Source organism: Nelumbo nucifera, chromosome 1 (genome assembly GCF_055504915.1).
Source record: "Nelumbo nucifera cultivar China Antique chromosome 1, China Antique-T2T, whole genome shotgun sequence".
In the NCBI taxonomy this organism is placed as follows: domain Eukaryota; kingdom Viridiplantae; phylum Streptophyta; class Magnoliopsida; order Proteales; family Nelumbonaceae; genus Nelumbo; species Nelumbo nucifera.
The window spans coordinates 125,156,689-125,171,097 of record NC_142649.1 but is presented as its reverse complement, the minus strand read 5'-3'; the positions used below and the strand labels follow the sequence as shown (position 1 = coordinate 125,171,097).

Below are 14,409 nucleotides of genomic sequence, written 5' to 3'. Positions count from 1 at the left end.
ACATACATGTCCACCAATAGTATGTGGGTCTCACATGTTAAATGAAAGGTTTGTTGGCCCACACACAAGACATGCACATTACCAAACAGCTTCCAAGATCTATTTGCAAAAGCTCACCCGTCTTTTAATCATCAGATCTTATAACAGACCTTTTGGAAAAGACTTGCCAAACAAGCACTTAATGGCACCCATCGGTCCCCGGCTATGCCTACTTTTCTTTCAACAACGGCTCATGAAAGACCGTTTACAGGCTGAGAAGCTCTCCATAAAGGTATTGCCAACTCCACCTGGTAACTTGGCTCTGATGCTAGTCTCTAACACCACTAGCACCTCCGCTATCCTCTGACGGGATTGTCTTGTTCATTCCGGCCGGCATACTATTGGTCATTCCATTCATCAATCAAACTCACCAAGCCCGGCACCAACTGCAAACACTCCAGCAACAACGATTCCATCTATGTTGCCAAATATAGGAGAAGATGTGCACCGATGGACGGTGTAACAGGGGGAAGAGGAGGAGGCAAGAAGAGAGTGGGAGAAAGAAGGGAGTGCAAAAACTACAATACAAACGAAATAGGAATTTGGACCTTGGGGGTTTTCAAATTTTAACAATTAATGAATGGGAAAATTCCTGATTAGTACCATGTACTTTGGGTTAGGGGTGAGCAAAAAAAAAATCGAAAAAACTAAATTAACCAAAATTGAACCAAGAAATCGGTTAACCGAACCGATCGGTTCGGTTTTGGTAAATCAATATAGAAAACCGATGGTTAATCGAATCAACCAGTATACATATATTTCTATATATTTTTATATATATATGTATGTATATTATATATTATAAATTAATAAATATGCATTATATATATTTATAATTTTTATTTTATATATATATATATATATTTATAATATATATTGTAAAAATAAAAATCGAAAAATCAACGATTAACCGAACTAGTAATACCGATTTAGTTACAAAAAATGCTCCACAATTCAGTTAACCCCCACTTTGGGCCTAGTGCCACTTTGGTCCCCAAACTTCAAAATGTGACAATTTAATACCTACCATTAGCCATTGGCTAACCATTCATTAAATACCTTTGGAAAAGATACAAATATCCTTCAAGTGTCATCTAATTTTTATTATTAACTATGCAAACATTGACAAAAAATTAATAGTTTTAAATCCTTGCTTCTTTTATTAAAGAAAGTTGGGATTCAAAATGAGCATTGAGATGTGACCCCAACTTTCTTGCATAGAAGAAATAAGGAATTGGGATAATTTTTTCTCAAGGTTTGAATAGTTTATAAAAAAAGTTAGATGGCACTCAAGGGCATTTGTTTCTTTTTCAAAAACTATTTAACGACTGATTAACAATTAACAACTGATTAACGATATAAATAATTCAAGAACCAAAATGACACTTAGACACAAAATACAAGTTAGTGAGTTACTAATCGAGAATTTTCCTTTAATAAATTATTCAAATCATTAAAAACGCTATTAAAAATTAACTTAATTGGGCTCCCTTACGTTACGTGACTTGATAAAATACTATTGGCGGATTTGAGCTACATTTACTCCTGTATTATTTTCAAACAGTAGATAAGCAGTTAAGCAGAAATACCAAACGCAATACATAGACGATATGTTTTTTTGGCCATAGCCCATAGACGGATGTATTAGACTAAGAAATCATTGCGTGACGAAAATGAAATAATATTATATCCTGTGAACGCCAAACCACCGCCGGTGACCACCACCGAGATTTTCTATTTTTAATTTCAAAGCCGTGCTGTGACGCTGGTCTTACTCTGTAGCCCGAGCACTACGCAGAGTTCCGGAAACGACGACTTCCGTATATCAGCATAAATCCCTCCGTCCCAATTCCTAGCGGCCAACTTCTCACCCATGCGCAGCGCCGCTTCCAGAGCCTCCGCCGCGCTATCGTGTGCCGAGTCTATGATCCCCATTTTGACCGCCGCCTCTGCCTTCACCTTCGCGGCCTGTAGAACCACGTCGCGCCGAGCCATCGGCGATTGGATCTTTTCTCTCAACAATGCCATGAAGTAGTCGGGAAGGGTAAGCCCGATGTCGAGCTCGCTCATGTAGAGGACCCCCCTGTCCTTCCTCATCAAGATGTAGTCGTGACTCAGCGCGAGAACGAACCCGGCAGCAGCCGCGTGGCCCGATACGGCGGCTATAGTGGGCATAGGGAGGGAGAGCAGTTCAGCCACGATTAGCTTTAAGCTGTCGATCATGTGCCGGAGCCGGTGGAGGAGGCCGTTGGACCCGGCGGACTCAGCCCAGGCGAGATCGAAGCCATTGGAGAAGAACTTGCCCTGGCCGGTGGTGACAAGGACCGAACCGCGCGTGGCCTCCGCACGGACTTGGCTTAGAGCCGACCCAATCTCGCCGATGAGGTTGGGGCTCAATCGGTGCTCATCGTCGCCGACTAGAGTTAGAAGGAAAATGTTACCGCGCTTTTCTAACGTGCACATGGTCGTCGTCTTCGTCAGTCGTCACCTATGCCGTTTATTACTCTGAAGGCTCTCGCTCTCTCTCTCCCCCAGGATAGTGAAGCCAAGATATTTATCGATGTTACTTGCTCTGGCCTGGACGTCTGGTATTCTATTTTTCTAGTCCTTTTCAACGGTTCAGATTTAGATTTTGTGATGAATGCATTCGTTATTATTCCGTCAGTTAAACATTACATAATCTAAAAAATGTCCTTATCGTTATCGTGAGTCAAGTGTCTATTTTTTAAAGTTCAGAATATTCAAAATATTGCACTTGAAAGTTGAGGTGTACTTGTCAATTTTCACTACTCCCAAATTACAACTTACCTATCTCTAATTTACCCAAAAAAATCTAAAAAGCTTACATAAATATTAATTATTTTTTAAATACAAAAACCCCCCCTTAAAGCTTTTGACAATGATGAAAACCTCATTTTAATTTCATTTTAACAAAACCTCTCTTAAACTTTTAAAAATTCAACAAATATCACCCTTCCATTAATGACCTGTATGGGAAACGTTAAACTGATGCATCAAAATTTTCCAAACGCCCATTTTAGCCATTTGCCATTTTCTTCCTCCTGTTTCAATCTCCCATCATTGAAACTCCTTCGACTCGTTCAGTTGGCTCTTGTTATTCCATTTCTTTAATCCATTATTCATACGATGTACGGAAAAATCTAAAAAATTTAATAGTTTTATTTATTATTAATTAATATTAAATTAAAGTTAAAACTCTTAAATTACCCCTACTATTTATAAAATTGACAAACTATATTATTTTATGGTACCCTTACTTTCGGACAATTGTCTAAAACTTTTTTTTGTCGTGAGTGATAATCATTTTAAAATTTCTAAAATACCCTTACTGTTATGGGTGGCGGTGATTTTGGAATCATCGTTATAGGCAACGGCGGCCACTGCCCGACCCGCAAAATTTTGGTGAGAAAGAGGTGAAGAGAGTCATGGAGCTAGTCCCGGTATCGGCCACTGGTTTTCTGTTTTTAATGAGAAACCTTTCTTCACTCAGCTTTTGTGTTTCTCCTCATTCCTTTCACCGGACTCCTAGGCTCGTGCTACAACAGCCTGCGAGAACCGGCAGACGTGTGCCAAAGACTTGCCCTTCCTATACAGTCTCAACAGGGCTCTGGCCGTGCCAAACTCCGTGGTTCCTCGCCGTTCATTCGCACAACCGGAGGCTCTCCTGCTACATTCACAACCCAGCTCTTGATCGGTGGCACTCTCTCCCTTTCGACTCCCTCCCGGACCCAATTCGCCCAATTGCTCCGATTGGCATTCTCCTCTACAGACCCGCCATCTCATCTCCCCTCTAATTGGCGTTGTGTAATCTGTTCACCAGACGTCACAGACTTCTTTCCGCCTTAAACACCCCACGCACTAGCCACGGTTGTGGGCATAATTGGGGTGGCTAAGACAGGAGATGATACCCCCTCCTCCTTCAGAGTTTACGTCGTTGGAGGCATGTTGATGGCAACCCGTGGGGGTACCACATATGAACCCACGATGGAAATATATGATTCACGAGCTGATAAATGGCAGAGTCTTGGATGGATGCCGAATGAGAGTGTGTACTCTGATGGGTTTCTGTATTGGATGACATCTGCCCGTGCCTACAGCGTGATGGGCTTCGAGGTGAGCACTGGTTTCTGGAAGGAGGTGAAGGTGTCGAAGGCAGATCGACTGGAGTTCGCAGCTCTGGTGAGGCGAAAGGGAAGGCTGGCGCTTGTTGGGGGAGACTGTGAGGGACAAACTTGCATATGGGAGCTTCGAGCTGGAGATGAATGGGTGTTGGTGGAAATGGTGCCAACGGAATTGGGAAGGAGGTTTCTTGGGGGCAAAGGAAACTGGTTTAGTACCAATTGTGTGGGGATTGATGAGGCTGTATACTTGTACAGGGATCTTGGGTCTGAATTGTTGCTTTGGACAGAAGTTGCAGAAAAGGGTAGATGGGAATGGGTTTGGATTGAAGGTTGTAGTTGTATTAAGGGAGAACAAGTTCCAAAATTCCCAATTAAAGGAATGCTTCTCCAACCCAGTCTAACTCCCTCTTACACTCTTTGATCAGTTAGAGTCAGAGAGATATGTTCATTGGTGTTGTTCACTCTGTATGTCCTGTGATTGTATCTGTAATTCTAATTCTGTATTCTTTTCAGCTGCTGAAATTGAAATAGTCGCTCTGCAGCTGTTGGGCTGGCATCTGAGAAAATCCAATGATGTTGGTTTCATCTTCAACTCAGTTCTGACCAGTTTTCTCCCACAAGATATGCGCAGTAACAACAGCCACCGCAATAACAATAGTGAAGTTGCACCCCACGATCTCCAACCCCTCAAGATTTAACTTTATTTTCTTGAATTTTTTTAGATTTTTTTTTATTTTAATCTCCAGCCTCTAATTACTAATACATTTTTCTATTGTTGATGGTGTTAAATTTTTCTTCAACTTCGGTCTGGATTGAAGTTAGCGCAGGTAGCTGGTGTTAACTTTTTCTTCAACACCCAGAAAAAGCCTACAAAACCACTCTTGCCTTGCTATGATCATTCGAATTCAGCTCCGTTTCTCTCCCCTAGAACTGACGCGCTTGAGACAGACAACTATGATTTCAGGATCTGGGAGGTATTGAAACTCGGTGGCGGAGGAGCTGGTGGAGGTATCGGAACTCAGCGCTATTTCTATTGAGGGTTTGGTGCATACTTGAGCGAGGTGTAGGATGAACAATCGCACGAGAACAAAGAGGTATTGGATTTCTTTTTCAAGCAAAGCTTTGAAAAATCTTGGAAACCAGGGTTTTTCATCAGTTCGGTTTTATTTTGAAAATTTGATAAATAGTAAAGGGCAAATGTGACATTTTGTTTTCTTATGTTAAGACGGTCACAATTGTCAGAAAACTAGGGTAGGGCAAGGCAATATCTAAACAGTTTGTCAATTTCTTGAAAAGGGGTAATTTAAGAGATTTATCCTTAAATTAATAATCAAAATTTGTTGTTAATTAACTAAAAGCATTCAAAGTTATTGTTAATATTTAAAATTTTAATAATTATATTCATTTAATGTTAAAAGGATTCAAAGACTTTGGATCTAATCAAGTTATGTTTAAGTTATAAATGATTTGTTACTTTTTATTATTAATTATTAAAATATTTTTAGCTATTAAAATATTATAAATATTAAATTACTATATTTATTTAAAATGCAATAATTTCTAGAAATTATCATATTTTCAGAAATATTGCTAATTTCTTGGCTAAAACTAATTAAATGTAATTTTCTACTATTTATAGATTAAAATATAATTACAGTTTAAAAATAATTATTGTTAATTATATTACTATTAATAATTAAAATACATTATTATTTCATTATTATTCAGTAGTTTTTGCAATAAAATACAATTGATTTATTTTTTTAATTATTTGTAGTATTTTAATTAAGTTTTAGGTTTTTCAGAATTTTTGGATTTTTAATTAATTTTGGTGTTTTTTCATTATTATTCAGTAATTTTTGCATATGAGTATTTTTCAATAATTTTCAGTATTTTCATTATTTATTTTTGCATATTAGTCACTACAAAATTAATTTGCATTTTCTTTCAGTAAAAATAAATTAAATAACTAAATAAATACCATAGTTAATAAAAAATACAGATAATTCTCAATACTTTAAGATAATTCATGGCTTGAGTATGTTTTTATAATTTTTGTTATTTTTAATAATAAAATACTATTAATTGTACTTTTTAATAATTTTTAGTAAATACCCATATTAATATAAAATATTGTTAATTTTCAATATTTTTAATTACTTTAGTATTTTAATTATGTTTAGGTTTTTCAAAATTTTTTGGATTTTTAATTAATTGTTGGTATTTTAAAACTAATGAGGGCGGATTTTGCCCTCCAATGATATTGTGACACATGACACATCAGAACAACTAGGTGTCACCCGAAACCACTTTGGCAACAACTTGCCAAGTTGATGGTGTCCAACTTGGCGGCCTAGCAACCTAGCACATGCGCCGACCTGGCAACCTGCGAGATGTGCCTGCCGACAAATTCGACATGCATACCCCACGATCCTTGGACGTTGGCCCTCGTTCCGGAAGATGGTCAACGTGCATGGCAGTTACCTCTGAGGATCTCGGACCAGTTAGACACAACCTCCCGAAAATCTCGTGGGCGATACGTGAGCAATGCCTATAGAAAGGCACCAACCCCAATGACAAGGGAGAGGCAAGCAAGTAAGCAAGTTCTAGCTCACAGACTTTGTGATTTTTAGCTCGCAATCTACTATGATAGCACTGACTTAAGCATCAGAGCGACCTAGCCACCTTGGGTCCTCTGACATTTGGTTCCTTGCAGGTCTCTAAAGAGCAACGAAGCTCATCAATTCATCTCGCCACCAGGCAGCTCGGCCCTCTGGTCAGCCTAGCACCTCACAGGCAGCCCGGCACCTGGTCAGCTCGGCACCTCATAGGCAGCCCTGCACCTGGTCAGCCCGGTGCCTCACAGGCAGCTTGCCGCCTGGTCAGCCCAGCACCTCACATGTAACTCGACACTATAGTCAGCTTGCCATCTAGCCTACACAGCTCGACTTAGCTTGACAGCCAAAGTTCTCCACTTCAGCCTGAGTCATCGGCCACTTGGAAGCAAACCAAATGACAAGGTACTTAGCCAAAAGATCGATACTTAGCCCAAAAAATTGATTCATCAATTGGCGCCGTCTGTGGGAAACGCTAAAAAGCTTTCTCATCCTCTAAAAGGCTAAGTCCTCTTCTTCTAGAAAGATAAGTCCTCACTTTTTAGAAACTAAAGCTCTCGCTTTATAGTTTCCATTTTTTATGAATTCAAAGACTATGCAGGAAGTTGATAGCTAACAGACTAAGCAACTCTACCAACTTTATTTCAATTCGAATAAAGCCTCATCAGTCCTCTTCGCGAGTCCCCTCTACAAATATGAGCTCTTCGTAGCTTCCACGGGAGTTGGCAGCCAATAGACTACATGGACGTCCTTGCTGGTCAAGCCTTCTAAGGCTCCCGTGCGAGCTGGCGACCTAAAGTCGGTACTGCTGCCCCTGTAGGTCGAGCTCCTAGTAGCTTCTTGTAGGAGTGGGTGATCGGCGTCACGAGGCTGATGCAGTATAGCCATAGCACTAAAGTACCGAACTGGCGAAGACCTCGATACCACATAAGACCCAGTCGCCTCTTCGGCATGGGCAAGATCAAGGAGAGTGGACTACGAGTCGCTCTTAGAGCCTAAGGACCAAAATACCGAACTACCGAAGACCTCCTCACCACATAAGACTCAGTCGCCTCTTCGGCATGGAAAAAATCAAGGAGCGGATTGCGAGTCACTCCCAGAGCCTAAGGAATTGAATCGATGCTTACGAGCTCATCGAATTATTCATCCCGGGCCAAAAGGAGAAATTTACTCCCTTTGCTGAGTTACTTTCAGCTCATGAGTGGGGGGCAAATGATGGGGGCGAATTTTGCCCTCCATGATATTGTGACACATGGCACCTCATAACAACTAGGTGACACCCGGAATCTCTTTGGCAACAACTTGCCAAGTTGGTGGTGTCCAACTTGGCAGCCTAGCACATGCGCTGACCTTGAGACCTGTGAGACGTGCTCACTGACAAATTCGGCATGCATACCCCACGATCCTTGGAGGTTGGCCCTCATTCCGGAAGATGGTCAACGTGCATGGCAGTTACCTCCGAGGATTTCGAACCAGTTAGACACGACCTCCGGAGATCTCAGGGGCAGTACGTGAGCAAGGCCTATAGAAAGGCACCAACCCCAATGACAAGGGAGAGGCAAGCAAGTAAGCAAGTTCTAGCTCTCAAACTTTGTGATTTTTAGCTCGTAGTCTACTATGAGAGTACTGACTTAAGCATCGAAGCGACCTCGCCAGGTTAGCCACCCCGGGTCCTCTAACATTTGGTTCCTTGCAGGTCTCTAAAGAGCAACGAAGCTCATCAATTCAGCTCGCCACCAGGCAGCTCAGCCCTCTAGTCAGCCTAGCACCTCATAGGCAGCCCTGCACCTGGTCAGCCCGACGCCTCACAAGCAGCTTGCCACCTGGTCAGCCCAGCACCTCACAGGTAGACATGTTCATGGGCTGGGTGGCCTAATGAGCCGGCCCGGCCCCCGGACGGGCTTGAATAGGTATATGGGCCCATGGGCTTGACCTCGAGCCAAAAAGCTCGGCCCGCAATAAATTCAGCTGGGCTTGGGATTTGCCAAAATAGCTCGGCCCGAGCCCTTCCCGGCCCGATTATAACTAAACCTAAGTAAAAACCCTAGTCCCTAGTTGAGTACCCCTCTTTTTTTCTCCTCTTTGCCTCTTTCTCTTCTCTTTTCCAGCCGAACCCTTCTTCTCCAATCTCCACATCCTCCACACTCCATAGTTCTCATCCTCACACTCTCAGGCAGCCACAACCGGCGAGGCAGCGAACAATCACCAGTGCAACAACTCCAACGACGGCGGTGAGATATCTCTCTCTCTTTCTTTCTCAGACGCGAACTGATCATTGTCAAAATCACAGGTCAGACTCGCAGCTCATAAACCACAGTCACCGACTCACCACGAACTCTCGACGAATACAATCACCAGAGGCGGCGGTGAGTCCTCTTTACCATTTTATTCTATTACAATATTTAGTGTTTACTGTTTACAATGTTTAGTGTTTACTCTTTACTATTTTATGTTATTGTTTGTCTTACTGTTTGCAATGCTATTGTTCTATTACTGTTTACAAATTACAACAGAATCTGCGACAACAATAGAATCTTAACTATTTGCTCAAGTCTTCGATACAAGCATTAGTGCAGGTGCTTCTTCCAAACAACATTGAGTACCATCACTGACCATTCCAATTGTCATCTTCCACACTTGACACTTCCTCGTGTGGTGTATACATATATACCAGATTAAATAACTTGCTGCCAACCGTCCAAGTATAAATGGTGAAGGTTGATCATTTCAATAAGTAATACACTATAACACTAATACGTAGACAAAACAACTTGATATAAGATAGAGAAACTCACTGTCAAGTGTCAAAGTGTCAAGCAACATCACCCACGATCATCATATATCATTCTCATTGTGCAAACAAGTAGCCATCCTTTATATTAGAATTAGAAGGTCTTCCAATGTTGAATTGCCGGTTGCCGCTCCAGTTCTTTCAGCAGATCATCAATAGCCATTCGGTCTTGATGAATCAACGCCTCCTCCCACCAACTTTCTTTTCTTGTAAACCTTCACTTTATTTATTTAGGAGTCAGGACGAATGAGAAGAACTTCAGCAACGCAATTAATATCCAACTGTGCTATATGTTGTCACAACTTCTATTAGAACTCTGAGAGTTGGGAACTCGGGTTTCTCCAGTTTTGGATCCATTCATAATTTCATTTTTCCCATCATCTTTTGGGTTCAGATCTTGAGTGGTAGGAGAAGACAGCAACTCATGGTATGGTGCTGCTAACATGGCAAGTTACTCGATTAATCTGATGGAAATCATGATAGGAGGGTTTTCGGATACACAGGACAATTCAGTGGACACCGGAAAGAGGGTTTGCATGTGGAACCCATTCTCACTCTGCCAAGGGTGCCTCTTTCCTTGTTAGTGGATAAAGTTTTCTGTAGATTTTCAGTGGGGTTTTGAAAGTAAGCCTACGGTTCTGTTTTCCAAATTTACTTACTGCTGAAAACAAGGCAATGGCAGCAAGATACTCTCGGAGATCATGCACGAGGTGGAAGTGTCTGAAGACATCATTGCGTCTAGTGTTTCGTGTAGCTAAAGTTGGTCTGTTGGTGCTGCTTGAAGAATTGGTGGGTATTAGCATCAATCTAATCTTGATAGAGACTCTTTTGGTGGTGCAGTCAGAGGGTTCATCTTTTCTTTTCTTTTCCTTCATTCATTTTTTTTTTTTTTTTTTGCTATTTTTTGAGGGAGGTTGCATTGAGGTTGTTGGGGGTTGGGGTCCATGTGTGTTGTATCTGACTGTAACCTGAATCTGTGCCACAAGGAGTTATCACTTCAGAGAGCTAACATACTTTTGGTGCTACAAGTCCTAGAGGTTCCATGGAAGAGTGTGGCTTATGCAGTAGTGAAATGTCACATTCTCAGAAGGTGGATTTGTTTTAGGTTTTGATGGGCAGATGGTTGTAGCAAAGGAAGGGGAGTTGTTTAGGTAAGAAGGCCCTATGTTGGTTGATGTGCTTTTCTGATGCTGAGAATGATCTAAGCATCAATACAAGGCTTCTTCTTTAGAAGAGGAGGGGAGATTCTTAGATTATTGGAGGTGATGTCACTAATGAATCTGAAATTGGGGTTGCTAGAGGAAGTGAAAGAACCACGAGTACATCAAACATTCAAGGTTGAAAAACTATTACCAATTGAGGGAATCATTACATAAATGAATGTTGTAAAGTCACTGGGTTTTTCTTTTTAGGTGGCAAAGAACTACTAAAGTTATGTTCAGAAGGTTGGGACTTGAGAGATGAAGAAGATAGAATAAGTGAAACTAGGGAGGCTGGCTTAGCTAAGGAAAGGACAAGTACAGAGGCTTTGGAACCTGAAAATGTTGATGAAGTTAAGGGGCTACTCAAGGTTGTTGGGGGTTGGGTCCTTGGTACATGTTGTAACCGAGATCATTTTTTCCCCAAGCATTAAGGTTGAATTCAACTCTTTTATATTGAATTTATATTCTTTTTTAATGTAAATAAATTATGATTTATATTGATTACTGAATTCAGAATTTATATTCTTTTTTTAATGTAAATAAATTTTGATTTATATTGATTATTGAATTTAGAATTTATATTGAATTTATATTTTTTTAATATAAATAAATTCTGATTTATATTGATTATTGAATTTAGAATTTATACTGAATTTATATTATTTTTTAATGTAAATAAATTCTTATTTATATTGATTATTGAATTCAGAATTTATATTGGATAATCTGCAATTGGTTTTTTTTTGCAAATTCAGAAATTATATTCTTTTTTAATGTAAACAAATGATTATTTTTCTTTTAGTTTTTTATTTAATATATGCTTGTAAAATTAGAATTCATTATGTTGGTTATTTCATATTTAATAATTACTATCATGTCAATGGCAAGTGAAAACGCGGTTGTTGGAGTAGATATAGTTGATAATGACTATCAAGAGTTTGACCAGACTTCCACTAAGAAAATATTGAATTCAGATAATGACTATCAAGAGTTGATAATTACTATCTAAGCACTTCATGAAAATATTACAAGGTAAGTCAAGTAAGGGAACTACTCACTTGAAGCGTCATTTAGAGCGTTGCCCTAGACGTAGAACTCAGGATATTAGACAGTACAAAGTAACTATTCAATCAAACACTGATGGGAGTACTTCTTTGAAAAACTACAAGTTTGATCAACAAGAGTCTCGTAAGGCATTATCATTTTTTCTTGTATGTGGAAAACACCATTTTACTACTGTTGAAGAACCTGGTTTTAGATTCTTTATTCAATCTATAAATCTTGAATTTAAAAATGTGAGTAGCCATACTGCTAAAAGAGATATCATGTCTAGTTATGTGAAAGAGAGAGAGGGTGTGAAAAGTGATTTGTCTAATATACTTGGTTGGATTTGTTTAACTTCCGATACTTGGAGATCTGAGCACACTGATGATGAATTCATGTGTATAACTACTCATTGGATTGACAACAATTGGAAGTTACAGAAAAGAATTATTCGCTTTAAAGCTTTGGCACCTTCTTTTGATGGACTATCTTTAGCAGATGAGGTGGTCATGTGCTTAAGCGAATGGAATATCGATCAGAAAATTTTTAGCATCACATTAGATAATGCAGTTACAATGATGTGATGGCTAACTCTTTGAAATTGAGATCTTCAATACATAAATCTTTGGTGTGTGGTGGTGATTTTTTCAAAGTTCGTTGTTGTAGCCATATTTTGAATCTTATTGTGCAAGCTGATTTGAATATTGTTGATGATGTTGTTTCTAAGATTCGGGATGGTGTAAAAAATATAAAGAAATCAGCTGCCCGAAAGCATAGATTTTATGAACTTGCTGAAAAAAGTTTTCACTTAAACATAACTAGAAGATTGAGGTTAGATATGTGTGTGAGATGGAATTCAACTTATTTGATGCTTGAACATGCCATTTATTATAAGCAAGTCTTACAACATTGGGGGCAAAGGGATAATATTTTTAAAATGTTTATGCTTTCAAAAGAATAATGGGGAAAAGTGGATAAACTTCACAAGTTGTTAAAGGTTTTTTATGATGTTATTTGCATATTTTCTGCCACTAAGTACCCTACTTCAAACATTTATTTCAAGGGAGTGTGGATGATTCAGAGACATTTGATGTTAGTGAGTAAGGAACCTCAGAATTTTATGACTGATATGGTTAGAAAAATGAAGGAGAAATTTGATAAATATTGGGCTGAATATAGTATGATTTTGTCTTGTGCTGCTGTGTTGGATCCTCGTTGCAAGATTAGGTTAGTGGAGTATTGTTTTGATAAACTTTATGGGGATGAAGCTGAGGAGCATGTTAATGATATAACTAAAACTCTCCATGATTTGTTTAATGAATACAAAGAAAAATTTTCCTCCATCTCCTTTGTTGGATCTTCTAGTCAATTTGACATGAGTGAGAGAAATGATGATGGTGATGGGTTTGAAGATTATGAGCAATTTTTTAATTCAAAAAGAAAGATTCAAAGTGAAAAAACTCAGTTAGACTTTTACTTGGAGGAACAAAACCTTGAAATCAAAGCAGATGCTGATGTTTTGGAGTATTGGAATAAGAGTTCACTTAGGTATCCTGAATTGGCATCAATGGCTTGAGATATTTTGACTATTCCTATTTCCACAATTGCATCTGAATCTGCATTTAGCATTGGAAAGAAGGTGATCAATCCTTGGAGAAGTTCACTTAGGTCCAAGACAATTCAAGCTTTGGTTTGTCTTGAAAATTGGCTTCGTACACAAGACCTTGTATTAGGTAATTTTTTTATTTATTGTTTATTAAAATATATGATTCATTGATTTTTTTCTAATAGATTTTCCAATTGGATCAAGCTTGTTAGGGGCTTCTTCAGGATCAAGCTTGTTATAAGAGGATGGAGAATCAAATAGTAGTGATGATGATGATGAAAATGTTGAACTTGATGATATGTTTTAGATATTATAATAACATATATTTCCATTATTTATTTGTCATTTGACATGATAACAAATTACATGTGTGACATGGATACTGAATTTATCTCTTATTTTCTTTTGTAGGATGGCTTGGAACTTAGAAGTTGGAATGTTCAATCTTGTTGGTGAATTCAAGAATGAATGGAGATGGCTAGAAGCCTAGAACATGTTTTATTTGATATGGTCATATGGGCAATGAAGTCTTTTATTTTATTTTTTAGAATGGATTGGAACTTGAGAGTTGGAATATTCCATCTTGTTGGTGAATTCAAGAATGGATGGAGAACATGTTTTATGGATTTTGTTTGTCTTATTCAGATTATTTTTTTATGACTTTGGAGGAACATGAACTTGAAGTTATATGAATTTAGTTTTAGTGTGTAATGCTATTCGTAGGAATATGAACCTATATGATTTGCTCTTATGTGTTTTATTTCAGGTTTGCCTTGATTGTATAGAAATGACCAAACAACAGGGAATATATTAAACAACCTTAAAGAAGGTTGTTGTTTTACTTGATTGTAAGAAAAAAAGAATGAAATTAAAATGGGTTATGTAATGTCCATTTGAATAAATTTTTTGATTTAAGAATGTAAAATTGTGTTTATTTAAATAAAGGAAAAAACATCGGAATTAAAATAGA

The 14,409-nt window shown here is 38.6% G+C and overlaps 1 protein-coding gene, 1 long non-coding RNA gene and 1 pseudogene across 2 annotated transcripts; 2 read left to right on the top strand and 1 right to left on the bottom strand.

Annotated features, from left to right (window-relative positions):
- Positions 1-1,451: 1,451 nt before the first annotated feature.
- On the bottom strand, positions 1,452-2,617 carry LOC104609750 (enoyl-CoA delta isomerase 2, peroxisomal-like). The gene has a single exon (XM_010276126.3). The coding sequence runs from the start codon at positions 2,500-2,502 to the stop codon at positions 1,786-1,788; it is 717 nt and encodes a 238-aa protein (XP_010274428.1). The 5' UTR covers positions 2,503-2,617; the 3' UTR covers positions 1,452-1,785.
- Positions 2,618-3,393: 776 nt separating this feature from the next.
- LOC148803780 (uncharacterized) lies at positions 3,394-5,537 on the top strand (annotated as a pseudogene).
- Positions 5,538-6,161: 624 nt separating this feature from the next.
- LOC148803779 (uncharacterized) lies at positions 6,162-14,190 on the top strand. Its single transcript, XR_016081385.1, has 2 exons — positions 6,162-9,162; positions 13,851-14,190. It is a non-coding gene; the product is annotated as an uncharacterized LOC148803779 (long non-coding RNA).
- Positions 14,191-14,409: the final 219 nt, after the last annotated feature.